This window comes from Coenobita brevimanus, chromosome 55 (genome assembly GCF_032717465.1).
Source record: "Coenobita brevimanus isolate Jiangsu-jjx chromosome 55, ASM3271746v2, whole genome shotgun sequence".
NCBI classification, from domain to species: domain Eukaryota; kingdom Metazoa; phylum Arthropoda; class Malacostraca; order Decapoda; family Coenobitidae; genus Coenobita; species Coenobita brevimanus.
Window position 1 is genome coordinate 52,896,679 of NC_137008.1, and position 22,374 is coordinate 52,919,052.

The window sequence follows — 22,374 nt, forward strand, 5'->3', positions numbered from 1 at the left end:
AGGGCAGCACTGGAAACTTCCTGTTCTGTTGTTTGCAGGTGATACTGTATTATTAAGTGAAAACGAAGGGGAATTGCAAAGCTTGACGAATGAGTTTGGGAAAGTGTGTCAGAAACGGAATCTAAAGGTGAATGTAGGGAAGAGCAAAGTTGTGGTCTCTGAGAGAAATAAAATCACTGAATGCATAGTGAGGCTGGATGGTGAGGAAATGGAAAATTTGAGTGCAGTTAAATACTTGGGTAGTGTGATGAGTAAGGATGGAAGTTCAGAGGATGAAGTGCCTGAAAGGGTACAACAGGGAAGAATGGCTGCTGGTTCTTTGAAAGCATTGATAAGAGGTAGGGAAGTGGGCAGGGGAAAAAAAAAAAAAAAAGGTCCCTATATGATTGTACTGTGATACCAATTCCTTTTGTATGATTGTAAGGATGTGAAGCTTGAACCTTGTTGGAATGACACAAGTCGAGTGAAAGCTTTGAAAATGAGTTATTTGAATGGGGCACGTGGAGTTACATGGAAAGAGACTGACAAATGAGGAAGTGCAAGAGAACTGTGGTGTGGGTGTGAAGGAAAGTGTTAGGAGTAATACAATGAGGTGATTTGGCCATGTGGATAGGGATGGAGAGTGAGTGACTAATGAGAAGAGTATATGTGAGTGAGGTGGAGGGGGAGACCAAGGATGAGATGGAGGGATGGAGTGGAAAGGTATACAAGAGAAGGGTGTGTCAGCTGGGGGGAGGGCAGCAAAATGGCACGGGATAGGGTGATGTGGAGGCATTTTGTTTGTGGCCACCCCTTATGGAATCAAGGCATCTGGCTTTAGATAGATTAGATTAGACTCAGGGAATTAAAAAATAATATGCAAAATGAGATTCTAAAATGCAAATCTGTCATCTGCAATCATGGGAAAAATGGTGTTCCCACTCAAAATGATAGTATGTGAAGCCAACACCAGATGGCTGATCGGTTTCCTGCCCTTTTTCTCCCTCACGGAGTCTCTCGTCAAACTGCAAGACTCTCAGTCTGTGTCTGCTTACACCGCGCTAGCACACTGTGGTGTTTTTAGCATAGTATAAGACCCACTCTTGCTCACCTGTTACATCATGGCCTCACCTCTTCATTCCAAGAATAAGAGGATCACTTTGGAGCTGAAAATGAAGGTTATAGAGTTGAATAAGCAAGGTATAAAGAACTCAAACACTGGACATGAACTTGGCTTAGGTGAATCAACGGTGAAGAACACTGTCAAGAGCAATGAGCAGATTTTACGAACCATCAAGACTTATGGAGGCCAGCAAGTGGACAGGTACAGTAAGGTTGCTAATCTTGCAATTATACAAATGGAGCGCTACCTAGCGCACTATACTTACAGTTTTATTATCTTTCTTTGTGCAAAAGTCTTTCTTAAAATGACTATGTATATAGTCAATAATGGGGAAGTACTGTAAATGACAAAGATAGGGTGAGGTGTCGACCATATACATTTACCGTATTTCCACTGATTCAATGGTTTCTAATGTGCAAAATTTCCAATATGCAACGCATTTTGTCGACCATATTCTCACATATCGGAAGACCCCACTGTACTTCTTTTACTGACAGTACATAAGATTTGGTATGTTTCCAGTGATATTTTATGCACAGTATATTAACTAACACTTGTCTGGTAATCACAAACTTGTCGTAAAAATAGACACTAACTTTAAAAGGATGAACAAACAGCATGCGGCTACAACATAAAACATCAAGTTGCAGAGATATGATGCTACTTGAACACTCTTTGTTAATAAAATATGAAATACAGTACAGTCATACAAAGTACAGTACCAGTAATCTGTTATAAACGATGGAAGGGATTGGGTCCACTACAATACTGTATATGGTATAGTACTGTACTGTAATATAGCAGCATATGAGATACTGTTACCTACACATGCTAACTTGGTCAGTGGTCTCTAAACAAAAATGTAAAGAAAACAAAAGCAACATATGTGCTCAAATAACTGTGCTCCTGTTTTAAATTCTTACACATCCAGCAGCCTGAGGAGCTTGTCTGGTGTGGATGGGTCACGGAGAGGTGGTGATGTGACATGTGCTGCTGCATGTTGCCAGCAGGGATTGTAGTGATGGGAGCCGTCTGTACCCACCGCTGCAGCTATGGTCTCACCCCAAACTAGCACACCTCGCCTTAAGTGCTCACCAATAACAGAGGCAGCTGATGCACCCATGACTTTACATATATACAGAGGGCATCCAACCTGAAATAAAACTTGATACCAAAGGCTGGAGGAAGGTCAGATGATAAGATGAAGGATTAATTTGATGTCTGAGAAAAAGTGATAGTAAAGGAAATGATGCTGGTAAGCAAGGAAATAAGAGGCAGACACAGAGAAAAGGGTGGTGTTATACTTGCAGCCTGAAAAAAAGAAGTAGACAAACAGAAGTACTGTATATTATTCTGCTTCCAGTTCATACAAGTTTATAATGGCCTTACCAAGAGAACCCTGAAACAGATGACATGTTCTGTCAATTATGTGAATGAGAATTAAGTGTCATAACTAAACATACTTAGCCAGAAGATCCATGAGATAGGCTGGAGTTTGTGGGTCAGGCCTGAGTGGCGGCCCCATAACGTGTGCTGCTGCATGACGCCAACACTTGTGCCAATAGTGGGTCCCATTCGTTCCGAGGGAGGCCGCAATGGGCTCACCAAACACAACATGGCCCTGCTTACGCTTACTGGAAATTACGTCAGCAGCACTCTTTGACATGACATGCACTACATACAGAGGGCACCCAGCCTAAGAGTGAGGAAAAAAAATCATATGGATAATAGTGTAATGAATAAGGAAATAAAACAAGATGTGATACTGTACTAAATTCCTTAAACAGAAACAAAATACTTGTATGTTTTCTAATGGTTCATGCTTTCTGAAACATAACATACATCTACATAAAGGATAAGCACAAAAACCTTCCGAAAAAGGATGAATAATGTGCAGAAAAATATGTCTTGACAAGCCAAACAAATCTGTATATGCAATTCACAAAATCTATTTGAAACATTCAGTGCTAAAAGTAAAGCTTAGCAAAACAGTGAGGTAAGAAGAGCCATCAAAGTTAAACTGGGAAATTATCAAACCTGCCAGCTGATATTTATATAAAATATACAGTACTGTACAGTATATACAGTACTGTACCTCCCTGTGGAAAAATACAGGCAGTTGTATTTCAGACTTTGCTCCACTGGATTTTGAGTTTATCAAACACCTAATTTCCTTTATAGAAATTTAAAGGCTTGATCAATACTGGGTCAGAATATACATTACTTTCTTCATTACAGTATTCATTGTATGGTTCTTTCCAGCACTGTATCAGTGAACACACTTAATACTGTACATGAATTGCATGGTTGAAATGAACTACAGTATTTGCCCACACAGTCAATTGGAATGGCTCTTTCTGGTAGGTGTAAGTGAAGTTTATCGTTAGAGAAAATAAAAAAGTCTTACTGCATCATTTTCTCATAATAACATCTGATTTCTTGTTCTTGTAATGCTAAGTGTAACTGAATACATTACAATAATGTATTCTTCATCTGAGATGGACAGTTCAAATTCATGAACTTCTTTAAGCACCGTAGATACAGTATTACAAACAAAGATTCAATTACAGTTTCTTCAGGAAGGGTAAAGTTACTTATTGTGGTCTACACTGCCATCTTATGAAAATTCTTCAAATCAGTGAGGAAAAGTATTCTTCAGACTGGTTTGCAGCAATACAATGTACAGTACAGTGCTGGGGACTTCCGCAATCACTTCCGCAAACCACAAACTTTGCAATTGCGGAAGTGTGATTTAGTTTGCGGATTTGCGTTTGCAACAAATTCTACACAAATTTGCAGTTTTGCGCTTGCAGAAGCACTTCCGCAAATGCAAATCTGCCTGCAAACATCTATGTGGCCTAGCCCAGCAGGTGGCACCTGGGTGAGTTGCTGGCTCACCAGTGCCGGCCATCACTCCCAAACTGTTGCCATATGTAAGATAAATATTGTACTGTATACAGTATACTGTACAGTACACGATAAATTCACCTTTAGTATGATGTACAATAGCATTTTTCATTATCATACAAGCTGTATGATAATTTTATGTTTCCTTCAAAAAGAAAGAGAGAGAGAGAGAGAGAGAGAGAGAGAGAGAGAGAAAATCAGATTTATCTCTTTTTGATATTCACTGGCTTCATACTAAGCTCTCAGGAAAGGAATGAAAATGGGTATAAGCCAAGAGGGGACAACGTTCATACTCATGATTATATAATAACGCATAACACTGTCATAACAAGTCGTATTCTACTTTACATTGGAGGGTTTCTCACTACAATATCTTAATGATATACTGTATGTGCTTTTTGGGAGAGGGTAAGAAATGAGAATCTAAGGATAAAAGCCAGCAAAAGATGGTTTTCCACCCAATGAATAAAGAAAAATATAAAGCCTAATTCATGATCAACTTATTTTCCAGATTCTTTGATGTTATAATTTATATATATATATACTGTATACTGTATATCTTTTTTAATAACGGAACAGGGGAAGGAAAAACAAGTGAAGTCTGAGTCACAGAGACTTTTACTTGATAACCTAAATCAAGGGGAAAGGAAAAATATGATATTTAAGGTGGCAAATCAGATGAAGATGGCTAATTGGGATATTACAGGTGAGCAATGTGTGAAGAATGAAGAAGAAAGGGTAGTGGTGAACAGTGAGGATATTAAAGATGCATGGAGAGAGCATTATAGCCAGTTGTTGAATGAGGAGTTTAACTGGGACAGGGAAGGTTTGGAGCCAGCAGATCCAGTGTTTGGCCCTTGGCCTTTGATTGATGCTGCTACTGTGAATGAGGCAATAGGCAGGATGAAGGTGGGGCAGGCAGCAGATGTGTCTGGGTCGACTGCCGAAATGTTGAAGGCCTCAGGAGATATAGGGGTGAGGTTAGTCACTGACCTGATAAATATGATTATTTATGAGTGTGTTGTCCCAGATGATTGGCTGAAGAGTGTAATTGTAAATGTGTATAAAGAGAAGGGTGACACCCTGGAAAGAGGAAATTATAGAGGTATAAAGCTTTTAGATCAGATAATGAAGGTAATGGAGAGAGTCTTAGAAGGTATGATGAGAGAAAGGGTGAATAACGATGAGATGCAGTTTGGTTTTATGCCAGGTAGGGGGACCACTGATGCCATATTCATTGTTCGACAGCATCAGGAAAAACATATTGGTAAGAAAAGGGATCTGTATTTTGTTTTTGTTGATTTGGAAAAGGCCTTTGACAGAGTCCCTAGAGAGGTGGTGAAGTGGGCAATGAGAAGGCTTGGCTTGGAGTGGCTGATTAGGGTGGTTATGGCTATGTATGTGGGTGCTCGCACCCAGGTAAGAGTGAATGGAGATTTGAGCGATGAGTTTTCCGTGAACACTGGTGTGCATTAGGGGTCAGTTTTGAGTCCCATGTTGTTTAGCATGGTACCTGAACCCCTCTCACGTGACTTCAGAAACGGACTCCTGTGGGAGATGTTGTATGCTGATGATTTGGTGTTGATTGCAGAGAATGAAAGGGAGGCGGAGGAAAGATTTAGGAAGTGGAGAGATTGTATGGGGCACAAAGGCTTAAGGGTAAATGCAGATAAAACAACAATGATGATATTTAGGGTAGTAGTAGTAGTAGTAGTTGTTCCCTAGGCAGTCTGGCCGAACAGCCCCGAGTCCCTTAGGAAGGCCATGGCCGAGACCAGGTTTTCCCAAAGAGCTCTCAAAGAGTGTATTTTGTGTTGTTGGGATAGGTGATTGTGTGCAATGCAGTCTTACATAATATGCTTAATAGTATGGGATGCTGTGTTGCATCCTGGACAGGCATCAGCGATGGAGACATCCAGCCTCTTCTGGTAGCTTAAGAGGGCTGGATGGTGCCCACATCTCAGCCTGGCCAGGTGGACCCTGCCCTCATGACGGAGCTAGGAATCAGAAGAGTGGATGTCAGGAGGCCGTGCATGCAGCTGTGTGTTGTCTTTAAGCGACTGAATGGAGCGGCGAGTGATCTGAATGTGGATATGTTTCTGGAAGCTGGTCTGAGGTGGACAAAGGGGAAGAAATGACAGTATTTGTGTACAGTATTGTGTGCTGGGTGTTGTTTTGATGTTCCTTGGTGTGGGTGTATGTGTTGCCACGTAATATAGTGGATGTTGTGGGTTTGTGGAGGCTGCAGCAAGAAACTGGGTGCCTCTCATGTCTAAGACTTTGAGGACTTTGGTGTCTTGATGTAGGTGGTCTGTGGGTGTAGTAGCTGTGCAGCCTGTGATTATTTTTAGGGCTTTGTTCTGTATGGTCTGTAGAGTGTTGAAGTGTGTTTTGGTGAGGTTAGAAGCCCAGGCAGGGCTTGCATAATTCATAACTGAACGTATGTATTGTTTGTATATTGTGGTGGTGGTTTCTTACGGGCAAGTGACCTCAAGGCATTAAGTCTTCGTGTTATTTTATCTTTAATGTTTGTGATGTGTTGCATAAATGACACTGATGTATTGTATGTTACACCAAAGAGTGTGTGTGTGTGTGTGTGTGTGTGTGTGTGTGTGTGTGTGTGTGTGTGTGTGTGTGTGTGTGTGTGTGTGTGTGTGTGTGTGTGTGTGTGTGTGTGTGTGTGTGTGTGTGTGTGTGTGTGTGTGTGTGTGTGTGTGTGTGTGTGTGTGTGTGTGTGTGTGTGTGTGTGTGTGTGTGTGTGTGTGTGTGTGTGTGTGTGTGTGTGTGTGTGTGTGTGTGTGTGTGTGTGTGTGTGTGTGTGTGTGTGTGTGTGTGTGTGTGTGTGTGTGTGTGTGTGTGTGTGTGTGTGTGTGTGTGTGTGTGTGTGTGTGTGTGTGTGTGTGTGTGTGTGTGTGTGTGTGTGTGTGTGTGTGTGTGTGTGTGTGTGTGTGTGTGTGTGTGTGTGTGTGTGTGTGTGTGTGTGTGTGTGTGTGTGTGTGTGTGTGTGTGTGTGTGTGTGTGTGTGTGTGTGTGTGTGTGTGTGTGTGTGTGTGTGTGTGTGTGTGTGTGTGTGTGTGTGTGTGTGTGTGTGTGTGTGTGTGTGTGTGTGTGTGTGTGTGTGTGTGTGTGTGTGTGTGTGTGTGTGTGTGTGTGTGTGTGTGTGTGTGTGTGTGTGTGTGTGTGTGTGTGTGTGTGTGTGTGTGTGTGTGTGTGTGTGTGTGTGTGTGTGTGTGGTAGGGGAGTGTTGTTTATGGTGAGGTGTGGGATGTGACTGTATTCTGCTGTCCAGTTTGTGAGAAGGGTCACTGTAGATTTGGCTGGGGCTATTTTGAGCCTGTATGTGGTGAACCGTTCATGTAGTGTGTTGAGGTAAGGTTGGATGATGTGTGCAGCTGTGTTTGCATTTTGGTGCGTGCATGTGAGTGTTATATCATCTGCATAGGAAGCTATGTGGATCTGTGGTGTGTGGGGTGTGGGTATGTCATGCATGTGTAGGTTAAAGAGTGTAGGGGACAAAACAGATCCTTGGGGGATGCTGTTCATGAAGTTTCTGATGTTAGATGACTGACCGGGAAAAGTTACGTGTGCACATCTGCCTGCTAAGTAGTTTGCTAACCATCTTTTTGTGTTATTGTGCATATTTGTGTTGAGTATTTTGTTTGTGAGGTTGTGGCAAGGGATGGCATCAAAAGCTATGCTGATGTCTAGTGTGATTAGGAGTGTTCTGTGTGGTAACCTAGCTGAATTCATGTCATAAAAACTCTCTGTGTAAGGTCTGTAAGAAGGGTGTTTGTGGAGTGTAGTGGTCTAAAGCCATGCTGTGATTGGGCTAGGGGCATGTGAGGTGTGACTAGTTGTAGTACCAGTCATTCGGTGACTTTAGAGGGGGTGCAGAGGAGTGTGATGGGGCAGTGTGAGGAGGGTAACATAGGGTCTTTTTTGGGGGTTTAAGGATAGTGATGATAATGCCATGCTTCCAGATGTTGGGTATTATGTTGTGTGAGTAGCTGTAGTTTGATATGTTGGTGAGTGTTTGTATGCCTTGTGGTCCAAGGTGTGTAAGGTGAATGTTGCTTATGTTGTCTGGTCCACAGGCAGATGAGTGCTTGAGGTTGTTAATGATGTGCTTCGTCTGGTTGTAAGTGAAAGGTGCGTAGTCTGGGCCTGTGGGGAACCGTCTCTTACGTCAGATGATATGTCGGTCTTCAGGATGGGAGTTTAGATGGCTGACTTGTGAAAAGTGATTGATGAGAGTGTTTGCTTATTGTTTGTTTGAGGGTATGGTGTCTGTTGTTGTGATGGCAGCGTGTGATTGTGTGGTGTTGCTGTTGGAAAGTGTGATGCTGTTTAGTGTTTTGTAGAGTTTGCTGATGTTTGTTTTGTGGTCAACTGTTTGGAGGTAATTTTTCCAGTTTAGTGTTTGCTGTTCTGATATTTTATTGTTTATTTGAGTGTTGAGTTCTTGTATTTGTTGTATGGTGTCTTGTGTATGGGGTGTTGGGGAGAGTCGCAGTGTGTGCCGTTATCTGATGAGACCTTGAATTTCTGGTGTGAAGTTGGGGTGGTGTCTCTTTCTGTTGCCTCTAGGGATGTCTTCTGTCTGTGTTTTATATAGAACTGAAAGTGTGCACAGCGGTGTTGATGTTTCTGATGGGTGTACTGTTTAGTGTTTTGAAATGTTGTTCTGTTTCAGTTACAATGGCCTCCCACTTGGCTCTCTGATAATTAGTGTATGTGTGTTTGTGGCCAGCTGGGGTGATTCTTGGTTTGGTGGTGATGAAGACTGGGAGGTGATCAGAACCTAGGGTTTTGATCACTCTCCAGGATATAGTGGGGGCGAGGTTTGGGGAGCAGAAGGTGATGTCTGGAGATGATGGGAGGAAGAAGGCTTGGTGTGAGATATCGGTATGTTGGTCTAGATTGTTCAATATGAAAAGATGATCTGTCTGGGATTGTAGTACCAGCCCTCTGTCTGTGTCAGGTTTGTTGACATGCCAGGCCGACAACTTGGCATTGAAATCACCACCCAGGATGATGCTGAGTATGTTAGTTATGTGGTGTATCTGTGGAGAGTAATTGTGTGGTACTGTGGGGGACGGTTGGGGGGGAAAGTATGTGTTAGCGATTGTTATGTGTGATTTCTTACCAGTGCGTATTTTAATTTATTGTATTTCTGTTGTGGTGTAATGTGGGGGTAGACGTGACTTTGTGTGTGCACTGGTATCTGCAAAGTTGATGGATTTGTGTACCAGGGTGATGAGTCCACCGCCAACGCCGTCGGCCCGGTCTTGCCGAAAGGTGGTGAAGTTATGAAATGTCGGTGTTTTCTGTGCTCTGTGTAGTTTTGTTTCTTGTAAGATGGCAATGTGTATGTTCTGTTGTTTGATGAATTGTGTGAGTTCTTGTTTTTTGGTGTTTATGCCATCTATGTTTAACTGAAGGATGTTTATGTTGTGTGTGCAATGTGTGTTAGCTGCTGCAGCACTGGGGTAAGGTGGTGTGGGTGGAGGGGAAGGGGTAGGAGGAGGTTGTGATGGAGGTAATGGTTTAGGTGGATTAGGATGGGTTGGAATGGGAGGAGCTGGGGGACTGGATGGTGTGGGAAGAATCAGTGGGTTTGGCTGTGGTGTGAAGGAAGTAGGAGTAGGATTGGTGGGGGGGTTAGTGGGTGGGGGGAAGGAGCATAAGTAGCAGGTCCAGGTGTTTGTGTAGTGTTTTCTGGATGCAAATGTTGTGCAGGTGTAATGGGTCCAGTTCTTGCAGGAATTGCACTGAACTGAACCCTTTGTCTGTCGGCTCAACGTGATAAGTTTTGAGCATGTTTGACATATGTAGTAGTTGTTCCCTAGGCAGACTGGCCGAACAGCCCCTTGTTTGACATATGTATTTGTTGGTGGGTCCTGGATTGCTCTCAATGTCCCCGGCTAGAAGAAGTCGTCGAGAAATGACAACTGGGGAGTCATTTCTCGGTGTAGAAAAAACGGTGTTGTTGTGTGTGTTGTGTTGGGAGATGTGGTACTTACCTGGGCGACTGAAGCCACTCCCAGGTACTTGGGCCCCGTGAGGGTTGGTGGTGGTACTGTCAAAGACGAGGGAGAGTGGGCATATGCAGTTTGCCACAAGGGTATGGGAAGCAATTCCATCTTGTGTGGTGTTTGTGATAAATAGGTGCACAAGAGATGTAGTGGCATCAGAGGTAGACTGCAAGATAATGCTGATTTTATGTGTATGGAGTGTCGGGGAGAGCAGGTGGAAATTGTCAGACATGAAAGGATTGAACTTGCTGGTGTATCTCTTGAGTGTGTGGAAGAGTTTTGTTATTTGGGAGACATGTTGTGTGCTTCAGAGAGCTCTTGCCTCACCTGACACTGAGAGGACTCTCCATACGTGCTAAGGAGTCTTTTTATGCAGCATATGTTAGGAGCGTAATGCTGTATGGTAGTGAGACCTGGGCAGTAAAGGAGGAGGATATTCGCAGGCTCAGATGTATAGAAATGACAATGATTAAGTGTATGTGTAGTGTGTCCCTGCATGCAAGGTCTGAGGGGGCTGGGTATACAATGGAAGAGTTGAGAGGTAGGATGGGACTGGAGTGTATTGTGTTGTCATGAGGAGAGGTAGATTGAGATTGTTTGGGCATGTGAAGAGGATGGGGGATGATAATTGGGTGAGGAAGGTGAGAAGTGTCAATACTGGGGATGGGGTTATGAGGGGTAGATCGAGAAAGATATGGGACGAGGTCATTAAGTGTGATTTCAGGGTTACAGGACTGAACAGGGAGGGTGCAATAGATCGTGCAGCATGGACAGCCGCCATTAGGTGACCAAGGCCAACCCATGCAAGCATGTTCAAGCCTTTAAAAACGATATGAAACAAACACCAGATTATTGGTGTCCTCCATTCATAAAATATCTGTAACAGTTAGACTTGAACAGCTGTAGGTTGAAGTTTTGAGGGAAACAACTCTGGGGAAGCGAGTTCCAGAGAGATGCAGTTCAGGGAATGAAAGAATTCTGATAGGCAGAGGTTCTGCAATATGGTAATATGACAGTCCACTCATGAGCGCTACCAGATGCCCGTGTACCACGAGGGAAGGCATGGGGAGGTGGCACAATGGATGCGACTTCGTCTGAGCATTTGCTATAAAAATATCTGTAAAATAATGCAAGGGAGGCAACATTCCTTCTTACTTGTAGGGGAGGTAGTTTATTAGTAATAGCAGGGTTATTAATAATTCTAACAGCTTTGTTCTGAATTTTGTCTAGTTGTTTTAATACAACCTTTCCACACCCTTTCCACAAGAGTGAGCAGTGTTCAAGCTGAGAGCACATATGACTCTTATAAATTATAGCTAACTGCTTGTCAGTGAAGAAGTTACGGACTCTGTATGCTACTGATGTAAACTACGTCAATACTAGAAAGACTTGTTTAGCATACAAGCCAATAACAAGAAGAAAAGTGCAAAGATGTGCTATGAAGCCTCCCAGTCCACCTAGAATATGACCTTCAGTCTAAATTTCAAATTTGTCAGACTTATAGCATTGCCAGTGCCCTATTTCAACCTTAACAAAAATCATTAGGTAGATAAATAACAGATTAAACAAGAAATATATAAAATGAAACTGAACACAATTTTCTCATTTTCTTTACCAGACAACTATCTTTCCCCATGCGGTATCAATACAGATTGATAGACAGACAGATAGATATATATACTATATGTTGGAGTTGTCTCAGTTGTTGGAGAAGTCTAAATATGACTAAGGAGTGAGGACTGGGGACGTTAGAACCGAGGAGTAGAGGTGGACTGGTGTGTCAACTTGCCCAGTGTGAGCTGTGAAGTGTGATAATTTAATTCATTTATATACAATAGTGAAAGATCTACCCTAGTTTTGTAGTAAAAACAGTCTAATATACTAACAATAAAAACTAAAATATATACTGTACAGTATATTAGTTTTACCGTAACTATAATTTTATATATCTCATTCATTACTTTACACAATTTCCAAACTTCATAAAGTCACCTATTGTTAGTCAGAATTGAGTAAATAAAGATATAATTGTTGTGGATGAGCAACTGGAGATGATTTTTAACCCCTTGATTATGAAAAATATCATCCTAAACTTAATACAAGAAAAGGTGCCAAGGCACAGTAAACCCGTCCCCAGCAGTCATTTTAGTGCTGACATATAAACACAACAGAATATCTAGTCAGAGATGTCACATATCAAATTTGGAATAAATTGGGTGAAAATTGACAATTCTAGGCCCATTTGAAATTTTTGGCCCAACTCACCTGACACTGACCACCCTACCGCTAACTGAGAGGTGACCCCTCTGATGTGATGATTGTAATGAGGCACGTTTTAGGATGCAGATTTGAAGATGCACCTTTAGGTTTTGGTTTCATGTTGATATGATGAATTTGAAAGGAGTTATGGCAAAAAAATGATTTTTTTTCCATTTTTGGGACCTACAGCCTGGGCCTTCATTCAATTTACCTCAAAATTTAATCAGGTGATCAGATGGTCATAGCTCATCATCCATGTAACTTTAGTCAAAATTGCACCAGTAGTTTTCGCGTAAAGTTGCTAACAGACAGATAGACAGACAAACAAACAAACAGACAGACAAACCAAGTTAAAACAATATGTGTCCGTGAGCCCCTCCAGGGTGGGGACAGGCAATAATCATCTAATGGTACACAGAATAAAATGAAGCTAATGCTGGGGTAATGAGAGGGATAAAAATGGTTTACGTTGGTGTTTTTGCATTTGCAGAAGTGCTAATTTCAAGAATTTTATGGATTTGCGGTCGCGGAAGGCAATTTTTTGAGTTTGCGGATTTGCATTGCGGAAGTGAATTTTCATTTGTGGTGCCCACCTGTGGTACAGTAATACTTTGCTATAAATTAATTACTATTTAAGTGCATCATTATACTACATAATTAGTAAGCAGCTATTGTTCAGAGAGAGTATACAACAAATCTGATTTCTTCAGGCATTAACTACAAGAACAGAGAAGACATAAGATAGATGACACAATGAAAACAGAGAAGATAAAACCTGGGCAATAAAAGTAATCATCTCACACACACCTGGTTGGCAAGGACACATGCCCTGTTAGTAGCCTCAGCCTCCACCTCCTCTGGCCGACTCATTTCATGCCCCTCTGGTCCTGTGATGCCCAATGACAGCAATTTCCGGCTGTTCTGTTAGCAGGTATGGACAGTCCTTGTTTAAAGTTGCTCCACTTTATCCCTTCAACCCAATAACATATTTTTCATTGTAATGAATGATTTTATTTAAAGATTTTATTCACTGGAAGTAGTAGATGGATTAACTAGGACTATATCAAAGCCCTCTTGTTCAAAAAGCCTGTCCTAATCTAAATAAACCCATCTGAATATAAGAATAAAATGTACAATACATCACTGGACTGAATGAGTCAGGGTTGTTTTATTGTTAAATTGCTGATAAATTAATGCACAAGATACTCATATTAAACTCTAAAATTACTCTGAAGACAGAAATTACTGTGTGTGTGTGTGTGTGTGTGTGTGTGTGTGTGTGTGTGTGTGTGTGTGTGTGTGTGTGTGTGTGTGTGTTTCTAACTCCTTATTTAAGAACCAGATGCCTGTCTCACTTGAAGTTTTTAACTTGAAGAAGCATTTTGCACGTGCTCATCCTAGACTTCACGAAATGAATGTATTTAATGTCAGAGGTATGGATTGGAAAGGGGTTACAAAGGAAGGCAAAAGTGGTAACATTTTGCCCCTTATTACTTCTACTGAGCTGTGGGGGCCTGAAGCTAGGTTACTGTATGCCTGTGCATTTAAGTAAAAGTGATCAGCATATGCTATTTTGAGTGTATGTGCAAAAGAAAGAATAAAAGGCTTGAAGTCTGTATATTGTCCTTTCTATGAAACACTGAACAACAGAGACCATTAAATGACTGAAAAACCTCTACCAACCTTTTGGAAATTCAATTCAGTGCACTCAGAAAATTATTTTCACTCTGAATAGCATCTTTTTTCCAACACATGACCACAAGAACTGGTAAAAAATTATTTACTGTAGCATATGCTACATCACACGATGTGGTGGTAATATAAACTTCAGATGTGTAGAATACAAGCTGACAAAACCAAAGATACAGATACGAAGAATAAGCTTTCTAAGTGTAAATAAGCTCAAACTTGTCTCTTTTATGATACTTCCATTTTTTGGCAAGGGCATAACTAAAGATAGAGATACAATGAATAATCTCTGCAAGCCTAAATATATTCCAACTTAACTCTTTTATGATGTATCCATTTTCTGCATGGGCATTACCATAGGTACAGATACAACAGATAACCTATGAATATGTACATATGCCCTAACTTACCTCCTTTATAATATCTCCATTTTCTGCATGGACCTGAGCCAGTGCACCCAACTGCTTGCATGTCTTGAAGGAAGCAAGGAGCTCAGAATCATTTAGCTGCCATGTGTCCTTGTATGCCATGAACATCTTGAAGGAGTTCACACCGTGTTCTTCTGTCAGCTCTTGCATCTCCCTCCCAACCTGAAAGATACAGAGTATTGGGTTATCTTCATTCTTAAATACACAATACAAAGTTAGAATATTTTAATTTTCTGTGTGTTTCCATATTCCATTTTGCATTTTCCAGGAAGGAGGCTGTAGCACCAGCTGATCAGGGTAGTACTCCTGAGGGGGATGGGAATGCTGTTCATAGGGAGGGATGGAGCTCCTGTTTCACTACCTACCTAACCATCCCCCCTTTGCTGACCTTTTCAGTGTGACACTAACATGGAAAGTAGACCAGCAAGCTCTCCCAAACACTTCCTTTAACTATCTCATGCACTATACCCTTTTCAGTGTGATGCTAACATGGAGAGTAGACCAGCATGCTCTCCCAAACACTTCCTTTAATTATCTCATACACTACACCACATACACTTTACATATTACATAACATACCCCACTACGTCACAGTGGCTGTTGCCAGCAAGACCATGCAGCCAGAAAACTTTGCCCCTGCTAACTAGTGGCGGACCTTTTGAGGGGAGGCGTGACGAGGGCTCCACCAGCATAGATCGTGGGGCCGGGGTGAAATGAGGCTTGAACCTGTGCTACAGGGTACAGGGCATTGTGGTTCCCAGGCTGCCACTTCTGCCCAATAGAGAGGGACCCAAACCTGGAAGTAGCACCCCAGGAGGCTGCTCTATCAATGGGTGTAAAATGGCGAGGCAGTTACTGAGCCAAGGGGTGCTTGGAAGGTGTCCATGTAGCTGTCGTGGCAGGGTGTCCTGAGGTCATCCTGGCAGGGTGCCCTGAGGTCACTTCCACAGTCGCTAGTCAAGGATGTTGAGCTAGGGGTCCCAGATCCACTGCTTGGGCCTGGGACTGTGCAGTTGGGTGGGGCCTGTGGCATGTATCTCTCCTTTGTTATTTTTACTGATCACAATATGACCAAGCTGAAGAATGAAATTCAAAGCAAACCTGAGGACACTAAATAACCCAGGGAAATCAGAGTGGCATCATGGAATGTAGGAAGTTCGAGAGGTAGAGAAGGGGATGTGGTTGAGACATTGAGCAGGAGGTGGGTGGATGTGGGATGTGTGCAAGAAGTTCAGAAAGATTGCTGGGAGGGATTGTTAAAAGTTGTTTTGGCAGGGCAGGAAAGATGGATATGGTGGTGTGGGTGTGTTGGTTGGGAAGAAATGGGTGGAATATGTTATGATGTTGTGAAGGGTAGGTGATAGGATAATGGCAGTGAAAATTTTGTTCGGTGGGAAAATGGTTGCATTTATATCGGCATATGCTCCACAGGCAGGTTTGGATGAGATAGAGAAGGACAGATTTGGGGATGACTTAATACGTGTAGTAAGAGGTATGCGGGATAATGAGATTGTATGTAGTTCTGGGAGGGTACTTAACTGGTCACGTGGGTGAAACAGCTCAAGGATATGAAGGGTTATATGGGGGATGTGCATACGGTACAAGAAATGAGCAAGGAGAAAGGACTGTCGAGTTTGGGATGGCAACGAATATTTTTGGAAAAAAGAGAGTTGGTTGATTACACACGAGTCAGTGGAAAACAGCAGCCACATAGACTATTTCCTGGTCAGAAGGGTTGGCAGGAAGTTAGTGAGGGATGTTAAAGTTGTAGGGAGTGAGGAGTGTGTGCTGCAACACAAGTTATTGATATGCGACATGGTGCTTATGGAGCAGGTGATGAGGAAGAGGACCTATGCACCTAAGAGGAAAATAAGGATGTTGAAAAACCAAGCAGTAAGGGATGCCTTTTACAGGGAGATGAGGAGACATTGAGAGAAATGTTAATGAACAGTACAGAGCCCTCAAGGCAACCTCTTGAGAGTTACTGATTCAGTAAGTGGATGGACAAGAGATTCAACAAGACATAAAGTAACTTGGTGGTGAGGTGAGGGTGTAGATGCTGCATGTAAGGAGAAAAGAAGGCTTTTCTGGGAATGGAAGAATGGTGGTAACAGAGAGGAATACTTGACCACCAAGCATAGGGCTAGAAATGAGATTTACAAGGTGAAGTCTGAGTCAAAGAGACTTTTACTTAACCTAAATCATGTGGAAAAGAAGAATATGATATCTGAAGTGGCAAATCAGATGAAGAGGGAGAATAGGGATATCAAAGTGAGCAGTGTGTGAAGAATGATGAAGGAAGGGCAGGTGAACATTGGGGATATTAAAGAGGCATGAATAGAGTATTACAGCTGCTTGTTGAATGAGGAGTTTGATTGAGACTGAGGTTTGAAGCCTGCAGATCCAGTGTTTGGCCCTTGGCCTTTGATTGATGCTGCTACTGTAAGCTGGGCAGTAGGCAGGATGCAGGTGAGGAAGGCAGCAGGTGTGTCTGGGATGACTGCTGAAAAGTTGAAAGCCTCGGGGGATATAGGAGCGAGGTTAGTCACTGACCTGATAAATATGATTATATATGAGTGTGTTGTCCAGATAATTGGCTGAAGAATGTAACTGTTAATGAGTACAAGGGGAAGGGTGATGCCCTGGAAAGAGGAAATTACAGAAGCATAAAACTTTTTGACCAGATAATGAAGGTAATGGAAAGAATTCTAAAAAGCATTATTAGAGAAAGAGTGAATTTTAATGAGAAGCAGTTTGGGTTTGTGCCTGGCAAAGGGACCACTAATGCCATATTCATTGTTTGACAGCTTCAGGAAAAATATACAGGAAAGAAACGGGAACTGTACTTTATTTTTACTGATTTGGAGAGGGCCTCTGACAGAGTCCCTAGAGAGGTGGTGAGGTGGGCAATGAGAAAGCTTAGGATTGTGGAGTGGGTGGTTAGGGTGGTTATGGCCATGTATGTAGGAGCTCACACCCAGGTAAGGGTGAATGGAGATTTGAGTGATGAGTTTTCTGTGAATACTGGTGTACACCGGGGGGCAGTCTTGAGCCCCTTGTTGTTTATCATGGTACAGTACTTGAAACCCTCTCACGTGACTTCAGAAATGGACTCCCGCGGGAGATGCTGTATGCTTATGATTTAGTGTTGATTGCAGAGGATGAAATAGAGGCAGATGAAAAATTTAGGAAGTGGAGAGAGGGTATGGGGCACTAGGACTTAAAAGTAAATGCAGACAATACAAAAGTGACAGTATCTAGGGCTGGTGGCTGTACTGTCAAAGATGAGGGAAAGTGGCCATATGTGATTTGCCACTAGGGTGTGGGAAGTAATTCCATCTTGCACAGTGTCTGTAATATGTGGGTGCACTACGGATGTAGTGGTATTAGACACAAACTGAGAGATAATGCTGATTTCATGTATGTGGTGTGTTGGGGAGAACAGGCTGAGACTATCCAGCGTGAACTTATTGAACTTGCTGGCGGGAAGAGTTTTGTTATATGGGAGACATATCATGTGCTGGAGGTGGGGCTGAAGCTACCTCTGTGGCTCTAGTGAAGAGTGGTTGGAAGAAGTTAAGGGAGCTGTTGCCTCTCCTGACACTGAGAGGGTTCTCCCTCCATGCTAAAGGATCTTCGTATGCGGCATGTGTTAGGAGTGTAAAGCTGTATGGTAGTGAGACATGGACAATAAAGGGAGAGGATATTTGCAGGCTCAAACATACAGAAATGACAATGATTAACCCCTAAAGTTTGCAATTTGCTCAGCAGGTCTGTCCCTCCAGCTGCAAAACTGGGTTGATTTCTTGACTTTCACCAAGGTAAAAATTTTTCTTCCACATTTCAAGAGACTGAATTTACACACCTGAAAATGTATGTTTCAGCCAGATTGACCACATAGTTATCGCACAATCGCTCATCTAAGATGCAAAAAAGTTACCGATCCCCCATGGGTGAAAACAGAAAATGTACAGAAAATTTATTATTTATGGTAAATAATTATATATATACTGTATAACTAATGTCAATGTGAAGTGTTCCCTTGGCATGAAATGTCAGTGTGGCATATGCCCATAGCAACAAAACAAGCCTGGTGAAAAGTGGAGGTGGAGTATGTATGGCTGAAGGGGGGAAGGAGGATGGAGGGATAGGAGAGGAGAGATAGGGGAGGAGGGAGGGGGAGGAAGGAGAGGGGAGAAGGGTTGCTATGCACACACACTGCTGTAGGGGATATGTTGGGGTATGGTTGGTTGAGAGGAGACAATGTGGAGATGACGCAGTGGGGATAAGGGAGGTAAAGTGACGGTGGTGGTGGGGGGCTCCTTCTCCCCCAGCTTAGGGGGCCAATCACGCCATACCACCCCAGAAACTCTAGCTCTCATTGGTCTGATCCCATATACATCACTAAAGGGGCAGAGTTACCCTCCCCCAGTTTTTTGTGTCTTTACTGATTGTGCGGGATAGGCTGGTGTGTCAAAGTACACGAAAACACGATCATGCGGCATCGGTCTTGAGGGGTTAAGTGGGTGTGCAGTGCATCCCTAAGTGTGAGGCCTGGGGGGACTATAGTAGGACTCGCGCACGTTTGCGGCTGTGGTGTGGTCCGCACCTGTGTACAGTGTTGCCACGTTTTCTATACCGTTATCTCTCTCTCTCTCTCTCTCTCTCTCTCTCTCCTGGCGGGAAATGTGAGCCACCCTGAGTACTTTTAATTCTTTTATAAGTTATTTATAATTGTGCTTTCATCTGTTAATTTGGTTTTGTTATATTTAGTAGTAGATGGAGTGTCAAAGTTACTGTCTGCTGAGAGGTTTGTTACGTTACTGATTCATACACCCCGACGTAGTGGGGTGTGGGTGTAGGTGTGGGTGGGAGTGTGGATGTGGGTTTGTTGGGGTGGTGGTCCAGGGGGGAGGGGAAGTGTGAAGGGGGATTTGACCTGAGACACCCAGGAGGGATTAAGAAGGGAGGGAAGGGGAAGGGGGGGCTGGATTCACCTACCACATGGCGGGAAATGTGAGCCACCCTGAGTACTTTTGATTCTTTTATAAGTTATTTATAATTGTGCTTTCATTTGTTAATTTGGTTTTGTTATATTAAGTGATGCCGACAATGCATTCAATGCATGCCTCTCTCTCTCTCCCTCTCCCTCTCTCTCTCTCTCTCTCTCTCTCTTGGGACATTGAATCTCCTCATTCTCCCTTGGGACATTTATTTTAGGCCAGATGGATGTGTAAGTATTGCCACTCACAAGAATTATATGAATTATTTCTTTTACTTTGGATATTGGCATATTTCTTCTTTTTTCAGGCTCATTCTCTTATATCCATAACTGTAATATTATTACCCACCCTAAAACTACGCTAAAAAACATTAAAAGTGACTGCTATTTCTTTTAGCAACACTGTACAATATGTATGCCATGTTTCTGTGTTACTGTATAAATATTTTATGCATAATTAGATTACTATTGATTCATCCATCAAAATACACAAGTGTAAGTTTTATTCATCTGAATTTATCGAATTTGTGATGCCTTGTACATAAATAGCTTCCGTTTCACATCGCAAGTTGAGGAAACGTGGCACCATTGTAAACAGGTGCGAGCCACACCACAGGCGCTTGCGGGCGCAAGGCCGACTATAGGTTTATGATGGAAGAGTTGAGGGGTAGGTAAGGACTGGGGTGTATTGGTGTTATGATGAGGTGAAATAGACTGAAATGGTTTGGGCATGTGGAGAGGTTGAGGGATGGTAACTGGGTGCAGCAAGTGAGAAGTGTTAATGGTGGGGGTAGGGTTGTGAGAGGAAGACCGAAAAAGACATGGGACGAGGTCACTGTGTGTGACCTCAGGGATAAGGGACTGAATAGGGAAGCTGCAAGAGATTGAGAAGCATGTAGAGCCACCATTAAGTGACCAAGGCCGACGCGTGAAAGCATGTTGGAGCCTTCAAAAACGAAACGAACAAATGAAACGATTTTAACTTCAACATGTGCATGAGAAAGCAATTCATGATTTTTTTTTTTTCTTTTTTTTTCTTTTTTTTTTTTTTCCAAGGAGTAGGTGGCTGGATGCAGGAGGTTAGATATAGGGGAGGATCAGCCAGAATGACTGCCAGGAGGGACTGTCAATACAAGATATTTTGGCAGGGTAGGGCAGATGGGTATGGTAGTGTGGGTATGTGGGTTAAGAAGAAATGGATGGAATATGTTATGAATGTACTGAGAGTGAGTGAAAGGATAACATTAGTGAAAATTTTGTTTGGTGGGGTCACATTTTCATTCATATCAGCGTATGCTCCACAGGCTGGGATGGATGACTGAGAAAAAAATGGATTCTGGGGGATAATGAAATTGTAGTTTTGGGAGGGGACTTAAAAGGTCACGTAGGTGATGCAGCTCAAGGATATGAAGGGGCACTTGGGGGATGTGCATAAGGTACAAGGAATGAAGAAGGGGAAAGGATACTCAAGTATGGGGAGGCAATGAAAAATGATTGTGTGCAACACACACTTTAGGAAAAGGGCATGTTGATTACATACAAGTCTGGGAGAAACAGTAGCCAGACTGACTATTTCCTGGTCAGGAGGGCAGACAGGAGGTTGGTGAGGAATATTAATGTTATAGGGAATGAGGAATGTGTGCAACAACAGGTTACTGATATGTGACATGGTGATTAAGAAGCAGTTGATGAAAGAGAGGACCTATGCGCCAAGGAGGAGAGGATGGAGGGTGAAAGACTGACGAAGAGAGTGTATGTGAGTGAGGTGGAGGGGGGAAGAGGGAGGGGGAGGCCGAGGATGAGATGGAGGGATGGGGTGGAGAGGTATATGAGAGAGGGGGGTGTGAGTTGGGAGCAGGGCAGTGAAATGGCGGGGGACAGGGCGACTTGGAGGCGATTTGTTTGTGGCCACCCCTAACGGGATTGAGGCGTCTGGCAATAGATAGATAGATAGAAAAATCAAGCTGTAAGGGATGCATTCTATAGTGAGGTGAGCAGAATGGTGGTGGAACAGCGAGCTGTTGACAGAAGAGTAAATGAACAGTACAGTGCCAAGCTCTCAAAAACAATCTCCTGAGAGTTACTGATTCAGTGTGTGGATGGACATGGGTTCCTCCCAAAACATAAAGTAACTTGGTGGTGGGATGAAGGTTCAGAAGCTGCAGTTAAGGGGGAAAACAAGGCTTTCCTGGAAATGGAAAGAGGTGGTAACACAGAAGAATACTTAGCTGCCAAGGATAGGGCTGGAAAAGAGGTTTACAGGGCAAGATCAGAGTCTCAGTGACTTCTACTTGATAACCAAAATAGTGCAGATGAAGAGAGAAAACAGGGATATCATAGGTGAGCAGTGTGTGAAGAATGATGAAGAAAGGGTAGTGGTGAACAGTGGGGATAATAAAGACGCCTGGAGGAGTGCATTTACAACTGGTTGTTGAATGAGGAGTTTGACTGGAACAGGGAAAGTTTGGAGCCAGCAGATCCAGTGTTTGACCCTTGACCTTTGATTGACGCTGCTACTGTGAGTAAGGCAACAGGCAAGATGCAGGTGGGGAAGGCAGCAGGTGTGTCTGGGTTCACTGCTAAAATCCTGAGAGCCTCAGGAGACACAGGAGTAGGGTCAGTTGTTGACTTGATAAATACAATTCCCATATATAAGTGTATTGTCACAGATGACTGGCTGAAGGGTGCAACTGTGAATGTGTACAAAGGGAAGAGTGATGCCCTGGAAAGAGAAAATTACAGAGGCATATAGCTTTTGGACCAGATAATGAAGGTAATGCAAAGTTCTAAAAGGTATGATTAGAAAAAGAGTGAATATTGATGAGATGCAGTTTGGGTTTACGCCAGGCAAAGGGACCACTGATGCCAAATTCACTGTTCAACAGCTTTATGAAAAATACAGTATATAGGAAAGAAAAGGGATCTGTACTTTGTTTTTGTTGACTTGGAGGA

The 22,374-nt window shown here is 42.8% G+C and overlaps 1 protein-coding gene across 4 annotated transcripts in view; it reads right to left on the bottom strand.

Annotated features, from left to right (window-relative positions):
* Positions 1-22,374, bottom strand: part of CRMP (Collapsin Response Mediator Protein) — a 111,583-nt gene that overhangs the window by 16,704 nt on the left and 72,505 nt on the right. For 3 of the 4 annotated variants that reach the window (XM_080273723.1, XM_080273721.1, XM_080273724.1), the window contains 3 exons: positions 14,403-14,582; positions 13,111-13,224; positions 2,566-2,798 (listed from right to left, as the gene is read on the bottom strand). In XM_080273723.1, coding sequence (XP_080129849.1) covers positions 2,566-2,798; positions 13,111-13,224; positions 14,403-14,582 — 527 coding nt within the window. Of the gene's footprint in view, positions 1-2,025; positions 2,256-2,565; positions 2,799-13,110; positions 13,225-14,402; positions 14,583-22,374 lie in introns of all 4 variants that reach the window. The other variant, XM_080273722.1, reaches the window with a different exon arrangement.